The sequence below is a fragment of the Rana temporaria genome, chromosome 3, assembly GCF_905171775.1.
Source record: "Rana temporaria chromosome 3, aRanTem1.1, whole genome shotgun sequence".
Lineage (NCBI taxonomy): Eukaryota > Metazoa > Chordata > Amphibia > Anura > Ranidae > Rana > Rana temporaria.
Genome location: NC_053491.1, coordinates 239,743,189 through 239,752,046, shown reverse-complemented (window position 1 = coordinate 239,752,046; position 8,858 = coordinate 239,743,189). Strand labels below are relative to the sequence as shown.

Sequence of the window (8,858 nt, the reverse complement as noted above, 5' to 3'; positions counted from 1 at the left end):
TTGGTTATAATATGAGTTCTGCCTTTTCTCCCATTACACTTGAAAAAGGAGCACGCTGGTCGTTTCCGTGCGCATGCTCTGAAACGCGTTGTGGTCCCCCTCGGCCTCCGTCCAAGCTGACGTCACGCATCAGCTGACGAACTCATTGCCTAGCAGCGGTACAACAACAAGGAAATAGCCGCTTCTCCCCGGCTCCCTCCGGACGCCGAGTCCTTCAGGCTTTTCGGACAGTCAGCAACAGACGCATACCAGCTCCCATGGCTGCAGCATATATACTATGATGTAAGTGCTGGATATTTTTATTATTTACAATTAAACACAGTATGCTCAGAGGCGCTTTTCTCTTTTGTTTTTTCTCAGACCACTGTCCAGAGCACTGTGCATTTCAGGTCTCATCTGACCACCGCCCAGTATCACTGAAGTCGACACTACTACTCCAGTGATCTCCACTTGATCTCTGGTCTCATGCTGAGTGGCTGTCCTGCTGCATCCTGAACATAGGGGATCACCCACTTGGCTCAGGAACCATTCAGAGAATGCTTTGCATTTTATGAATTAATTATATAATTAGTTATGGTCCAAATTGGATTAATGTAACTTTGTATAAAATTTTCATATCTGGAATTCCTCTTTAACTGGTTCCTGACAGGCTTATGTCTATTTACGGGGGCAGAATGTCTCCCCTGCGCGAAAACCACGTACCTGTACAAGATTTCCTTTAAGGGCCGCCAGAGGCAGTGGACCCGATGTGTGTGGCCGGCGGACTCGATTGCCACTGGCCATGCGTGATCACGTACACGGGCCCCATCACGGGGATTTCTGTGTGTAAACACACAAATCCCTGTGCTGTCAGAGGAGAGGAGACAGTAATGCAAGGCTTTCTTCCTGGTGTGGAGAAAGCCTCTTGAGGGGGGAGGGGGCAAGCAGGAGTGTCAGGATGCCCACTAACACACAGCTCCTTCCTCTATCTGCAAAGTAGATAGCGTTATGACCTTTGTGATCACCCCCTTAAAGAGGCTTTCTCCACACCAGGGAGAAAGTGTCGCATTACTGTGTTTAGTTACAGACAGAAGAACAGGAAGTGAGGATTTTTCAGAAGAAATAAGGACATTTAAAAACAAAATCGAAGGATGAGGTAAGTGAAGGAGGACTGCACTAAGGTAAAGGAAGCTATTTAGGAAAAAATTATTTACCTTTACAACCCCTTTAAGAATGATCCAAAAAACTATGTGATAATAAATGGCTTCATGTGATTGCTATCCCTAAATAAAAGACTGTTTTTTGGCATGATCAGTCATATTTTTAATATTAATGCCAATATTTCACAATTTCTGCCAGGGTATGCAAACTTTTGAGTATGACTGTACATTTATACATAATAATCGGAAAGCCCTTTACATTGCATAAGTATTATCTGGGGTGATAACTGCCTCCCTAAATATACACTTAAATATATGTAGCCTATCTAACATTTGCCTCCGCCAATACCTCATCATCTTTCAAAGCTTTATTCACCATTTGCCAGAAAACAGCTGTAGCGTTAATGTTCTTAGGCCACAGGAGATATGTCTTCTTTGTTAACATCCTTCTAAATTGATGATAGATAGAAAGTCTATGATGAGGGATATGCTCTAAAAACAGTAGAATCAAGACATCATTATTTTCATCAAAAAGACGATAACTGGCGACTTGCATTTCCTTAGAACACCATTCACTACCTAAATAGTGTCTACTGATCACACAAATTGTTTTGCGACTGTTGTAAATGTTATCTATAATATTGTCCACAATGGCTCTTCCAGGTTCAAAGTCTCGGTGATGAAGACAGAGCTTCCACTGGTAAGTTTTTTCAAGGTTTGGTATGAGCTCATGAAAAACCCATTCTTCATCATGGCAGTTGTAAGAAATGAAAGCATCATACTCATAGTTTTGTCTTACCCTTTTGTGTTTCTTATCATGTAAATAACCAAGTATAATGTAATAAAAATATAGCACTTGCCATCGCCATAATTTCCATATTGTTGAAGACAACAACCAAATGCTTATGGGCACACAAGTGGACAGAAATAGAATAAAGTCATAACTAGGCCCACAGGAATCAGTGTTGAAAGTCGACAGTCTTTGTCCTTTGTTAGATGGGGGATACGCGCATCGGTAATCATAGAAACTCAGTACTTGGGTTTTTAAATCGTCTTGGACCCACCTTATAAACCATTTGTTGTCACAGCTGCACAGCATTGGGTTATCGCTCAAATCCAGGAATTTAAGAGAAGGTAGTGACTTAAGTTGTGTTTCCTTGAAAGTGTTTATTTGGTTACCTGAAGCTCGAAGAAGATTTAAATTGGAAAGATTTAAAAAAGCCAAAAAGTCAAGTGATTCAAGCGCCATTTGTTTGAGATGAATTTCAGTCAAATTACAAACTGGCTTTAACAGTGTTGCATTCAATTTTGGTATAGGGTTATTGCTTAAATCCAATTCCTTTAGCTGAGGAATGTATGAAAGCACATTGTCATCAATGGTGGACAGGGCTAAATTTCCTAACTGAATCTTGTTTAAAGATACCAAGCCCTCGAGTAAGTTGACTGGCAAATTCCTCATTCCGTTATGACCCTGACTGTTAAGAGTAAGAAGCGTTAATTTATTCAATAAATGGAATGGTGGCACAGTTAGTTTTTTTGAGGATTCATATTCTATATAATTGCTGAAAAGTTGAAGTTCAGCAAGAGATTCAAGCCCTTGAAAAGTATTACTTTGAAAAGATTCTAGAGTTAGTTTATTGCTTCCAAGCAGTAAAATTTTCAGGTTTTGCAGACCTTTGAATGCTCCTGGTTCTATGTCTTGTATCTGATTGTCTATTAGATTTATGAAATGTAAAGAGCTTAAGTTTTGAAAAGTATTTTCAGAGAGAGAACTTAACTTATTTGTCCTCAGTATCAGGTACTGAAGATTTCTGAGATTGCTTCCAAATGAGTCAGAAATATCAAGGAGATGGTTTTGTCCTAAGTCTAAATAGTCTAGACTCCAAATCTTAGGGGAGGAGGAGTGAAAAACAGACATCTTGTTTCCAGACAGGTCTAGATTTTTCAGTTTGCTGAATGATTTTGTGTCATTTAGGTAGACTTCTGTGAGATGATTGGAACTCAGGTTCAGTCTTTTCAAGTTGGCCATCTGGGATAAGTCACTGGAAAGCACAGATAATTTGTTACCGGCCATTGTTAGCTGTTCAAGAGCAGTCAAATGTTCAAAGGCAGATGCGGGTACATGTACAAACTGGTTGTGAGATATATCTAGGAATTTTAATTCAGAACAGTTTTGAAAAGTGTTTCTTTGAAATGCACTGTAATTATTATGGTGAAGATAAAGGGTTTGAATTCTGGGGTGTTTAAGGCAAAGTTCTTGGATAATATGGTAAGAGTCAGTAAGGTTTAAATGGCCGAGGTTAACTTCCTGCAATGAACTACAGTTAAGTGTCCGAATAACCTCTAATATAGCTGTTGGGCTCAAACTTACACCTTCCATGATTATCCTCTTCAATCCCCTCAGGAAGCATGAGTCTTTAACTGTCCATGTAAGTGGGGGACCAGAAAATGAGATATTTAAGGAAGTAAGACCTTTTAGGATATCAGAAGTAAAGCTGACTGAAGCAAGTGGATTCTCAGAAATGTCAATTGTATGGAGTGAATTAGAAACATTTTCAAGGTCAGAAGATAAAAAGTTTTCAAGACTAATATTTGCAATGCCTATCACTGTCAAACTATTTATCTGAAAAACTGAACGTAGAGATCCAAGTGTCTGAAGTGGGTTAGATGACAGATCAAGCACCTTCAGATTTTCTAAAGAAGAAAAAGCCATTGGCAGTATAGAAGCAATGCTGTTATTGCTCAGTAAGAGAGTGCTTACATTCTGCAGACCTTCAAAAATACTATTATTTAGCTTCATTAAAATATTATGATTGAGGTTCAGTATTTGAAGTGCTGTTAACATCTGAAAACTTCCCCTCTCAATGACATGGATATGGTTGTTTGATACATTTAGTTGTTGCAGATGAGTGACATTGCTGAAATCTGCAGTCTTTATAACTTTGATCAGGTTAAAAGAAATATCAAGATTGGATGTTGTGTTAGGAAGGTGCTCAGGTACATGTTCCAGGCCTCGTCTATAGCACAGAAGTTTGGGGTTTTGCTGGCCATGAACATCACATCCTTGTATTGCAAAGCAGTGTCCTTGCTGGATGAAGGAAAACATAACAAGCCATGCTAGTGGCAGAAACATTTCTGTTTCCAGTAACGGTAAAGAAAAGCAGTCCAAGACAATAGGTTAAACAAGACTTTCTTGTTTAAGCTGAATTTCTTTCTACTTCATAAATATAGCGCCCATTCAGGAATAGCTTAAGTCCCTCCGCTTGATTTTAGATACTGTTAAACACATTCCAGTCATGTGACCATGTGGCCTCATTTTCTGAAACACAAAAAAGAAATAGTCTTAAGATTCTATTTTCAAACAGTTTATTCAGTATAAGTTACGTTACCCCCAACAAAAGCAAATCTATTTTGTGTATAATATGTAATTATTCATTTACCCAACTTTGGGCTGATGAACAAGAGTTCAAATAATTTCACTTTCATTACACACTGGGATATTAGCAGAAAACAAATACATTTGGTCCATATTAAAATAACCCAGTTTACGATTTGCAGAAAATAGAAAGAATGAAATCATTTATGGCTGGGAAGCTGTCTGCTGGAAACTTATAATATTACTTCTCATGTACAAATAAAATGTTTTGGATCTTTAATACTGCGGGAGAAGAGATAAGATGACTTTTAGCAGCGGCTGTGATTTTACTTTCTATCTTTCAGAATTCAGGGATGATAAAGAGGGATTCAGTATAATAATGTTGGCAAGGCTGTTGGCAGAGATGATAAAGAGGGATTCAGTATAATAATGTTGGCACTCCTGCCCCATCTCCAGTAACACAGACTATGAATAATTAATATGCAAAAAACGCTGCTTTGGGGAATAAAAAGTGAAGGTCTTTGGTTACATACATTTCCAATCAACAGTGAACCTTCCTTAAAGCCCAAATTTAGGCTGGTTTTAAATGTATCTGGTGCATTGGTTAACCACTTAAGACCCGGACCAATATGCAGGTAAAGGACCAGGCCCCTTTTTGCGATTCGGCACTGCGTCGCTTTAAATGACAATTGCGCGGTCGTGTGACATGGCTCCCAAACAAAATTGGCGTCCTTTTTTTCCCACAAATAGAGCTTTATTTTGGTGGTATTTGACCACCTCTGCGGTTTTTATTTTTTGTGCTATAAACAAAAATAGAGAGTCAATTTTGAAAAAAACTTTTTGCTATAATAAATATCCCTCAAAAATAAATATATAAAAAAAAAAACTTTCCTCAGTTTAGGTCGATACGTATTCTTCTACCTATTTTAGGTAAAAAAATCGTAATAAGCATTTATTGATTGGTTTGCGCAAAATTTATAGCATTTTGAAGGCGGTATTTTCGTACGATTTATTGATCGTGTGTATTGGCCTTAAGGGTACTTTTGGTTAAGCCAGTCCCCTTACTATAAAAGGAAGAGCACAGATCGCCATAGTGTCAGTGTATTGGAAGTTACTGTAGGGAACGTATAGGTAAAGCTGAACATCTGCAAGAGGAAAAATTAAGGTTAGTGAGTCAGCGTTAATTTGCTCGACTAAATATTTTCATCAACTAAATTAACACTATTTTAGGCTACTAAAATATGACAAAAAAAATTACTAAAACCTAAACAATTCAGATGACTAAAATACCACTAAAACTAAAGACTATTAGCTAGATTCAGGTACATTTTCTTAACTTTGCGGCGGTGTAGCTTAAGGAATTTAAGCTAGGCCGCCGTATTCTACGCCGACCGCAATGGAAGCGCCACCTAGCGGCCATCCAATATTGCTCTGTTTGAGCATACGCTTAAACATAAGTCGGCGTAGATTCTGAGTTAGGTCGGCTTATCTACTGATAAGTCGGCCTAACTCTTACTGAATCTACCTATATGACTAAAACAAAATTTAAATTTGACGTCAAAATTAACATTGCATTACCACATAAAAACAACAGGGTGCATCTACCAAGCTGCTAAAAGAAAAAGGGTTTACTTATTTTGTTCTTGATATTTAATGTTGGGAAAATATTCAGGTAATATGTGCATTGGCATTACAGCAAATAGAGTTTACAGTTTTATTTTTTATTTGTTATTTTAAAGTTGCACTTCTGTTTGTCAAAAGGCAATATATTTGTTTGTTTACGAAGCAAATTTATGGTTTTATTCATAAAGACGTTATATATCAGAACGGCTAAATGGGTATCTGTAATGCACGTTCAAACCTTAAAGCGGAGTTCCACCCATAAATGGAACTTTCGCTGATTGGATTCCTCCCCCCCTCCGGTGCCACATTTGGCACCTTTCAGGGGGGAGCAGATATCTGTCAAATCAAGGTATCTGCTCCCACTTCCAGGAAATGATCACGGCAAACTTGATGTGCAGTGAACTATGTAATGTCTGCCCCAAACCCCCCCCCCCCCCACCACTGCTTTCTGGGAGACACACAGGTCCCAGAAGGCAGCAGGGACCATTTAGAAAGTGCGGCGTGACTCGCGCATGCGCAGTAGGAAACAGGCAGTGAATAGGTAATGCTCTACTTCCTGTTCCCCTTAGTAATGATACCGGCATCTGCACCTGGAGCAGAGGTGACGGGTTAGCTTCAGGTGCCGACATTGCGGGCTCCCAGGACAGGTAAGTGTCCTTATAATAAAAGTCAGCAGCTACAGAATTTGTAGCTGCTGACTTAAATTTTTTTTTACCCAGGCGGAACTCCACTTTAATGCCACAAATAATGCCATGTTATTAGATTTTTACTCCAGGAGTACATAATTAGTTCATGTAGTTTTATTAAAGCGGAGGTCCGGTTTAAATCCCTCTGTGAGGGAATCAGGAAGTGAAGCCTTGCAGCTTCACCGCCCGATTCCCTACTGCGCATGCACGAGTCGCGCCACGTGACTTGAATGGGTGATGTCTCCTAGGACACACACAAGATCCCAGAAGACACCGCTCCCCCATTCCCCAGGAGGCAGCTAAGGAGGAGAAGAAGGAAGACGGACTGCGGATCAGGAAGTGGCAGATTAGGACGATCTGCCTAGCAACAGGCACTTCAGGTATGTATAAAAAAAATATATATATATTTTTTATTTTTTTTGCAGCATTTTTGATTTTTTTTTCCTTAGTGGAGCTCCGCTTTAAGAGAAAATAATTTAGTAAAAATATTTGGAATGGTATCAGTTATACAAAATATTCTGCACAAAAAAAAAATAAGGCCCCTTTCACATGTACGGATCCCAGGAAGTGGGAGCAGCGCACAGCTGAGAGCCAGGATCAGCTGTCAATCAGGCATCTGGATGGATCCTAACAATATGGTAAAATCCTTCCAGAGTCCGAAGCCTGCTGTCAGCTGATTCTTGATCACAAGTACGTAAGTGCACCTCTGTGACCCACAAGAGAAGTATGGGCAAAAAAGCTTTGGCGATACTTCTCTTTTACCTGCAGCACAGAAATGTCAGGTCACAGGCTGCCTCTGCTGTCTGACAGGGCTGTGCTAATCTCCAGACTGTATGACCACAAATACAATTCCTTTGACAGTTTAAAAAGTGCCTGCTTGTGTATTTCAATAGTATATTTATCTGTTTGCTAGATGTTCCCAAGGTCACAAAACAGTTACTGTTTAAGTCTGCAGCAGCTGTATGCTTAAGCAACAGGAATATTCTTATCAGCATATCAGAGCATTTATCATCAATCAAAGGCAATAAAAACATTAAGTGAAATGCTGTTACCTTTTGGCATGCATGTCCTCCTCTAATAATTAGTTATACTCAAACAGGATGAGAATACGTAAAATCTGAATGAAGAAAGTATATCTCACCAATGTCATACACCAGGCAGGAAACAGGTAGATTGCAGAGAACTTGCATCTGTGCAGAAATTGTAAAGCTTAACTGATATACTGCTGTCATTCAGGTATAATGTAAAGAGGTGCGGCACTGATATCTGATGAAAGTCACTTCCGGTATGCTTCGTGCTTAACAATGACAGTTTCTTCACTTTTTAATAATTGCAAAATTCACTCCACAGCATCCCCTTTTTGCTGTGATATATTAAACCACAAATGTAAGCAGCAAAGCTTTAATCTTACAAATAACTTATAAATAATTCTGCTTAGTAAAAAAGAATTTGAGGTATGCCATTTTTTACATACATTAGATGGATGATGGTTAGTTAATTCTCATGATTATTTATTTATTTTTTACTATGATACTTGATCCCTATGCCTGAATTGCCATATCCTTCCACTGAGTTTTTAATTTTATAGCAGAAAGAGTGAGACTCTTAGGCCCCGTACACACGACCAGTTTCCTCGGCAGAATTCAGCTTCCGACCGAGTTTCTGGCTGAATTCTGCCGAGAAACCCGGCCGTGTGTACACTTTCGGCCGAGGAAGCCGACGAGGAGCTCGGCGAGGAAATAGAGAACATGTTCTCTATTTCCTCGTTGTTCTATGGGAGCTCTCGCCCCGCCGAGCTCCTCGGCGGCTTCAGTGCTGAACTGGCCGAGGAACTCGATGTGTTTGGCACGTCGAGTTCCTCGGCCGTGTGTACGAGGCCTCATAGTTGTAAATTAAAGCGGTGTTCGGCCGGAAAAAAATAAAATAAAAAGTCAGCAGCCACAAATAATGCAGCTGCTGACTTTTAATATTAGGACACTTACCTGTCCTGGGTAGGGTTGCCACCTTTTCTTTAAGCCAAACCCGAACACTTTA

General features: G+C 39.5%; 1 protein-coding gene across 2 annotated transcripts; it reads right to left on the bottom strand.

Annotated features, from left to right (window-relative positions):
- Positions 1–1,285: 1,285 nt before the first annotated feature.
- On the bottom strand, positions 1,286–8,069 carry LOC120932256 (toll-like receptor 13). Of its 2 annotated transcripts, none has more exons than XM_040344515.1 (2): positions 7,877–8,069; positions 1,286–4,458 (listed from the first exon to the last, which is right to left on the bottom strand). In XM_040344515.1, exon 2 carries the CDS (start codon positions 4,270–4,272, stop codon positions 1,462–1,464), a length of 2,811 nt encoding a protein of 936 aa, XP_040200449.1. In that variant the 5' UTR covers positions 4,273–4,458; positions 7,877–8,069; the 3' UTR covers positions 1,286–1,461. The 2 variants fall into 2 exon arrangements, with proteins under 2 accessions (XP_040200449.1, XP_040200448.1); XM_040344514.1 differs by having other exon boundaries at positions 7,966–8,069.
- Between the last annotated feature and the right edge of the window lie 789 nt (positions 8,070–8,858).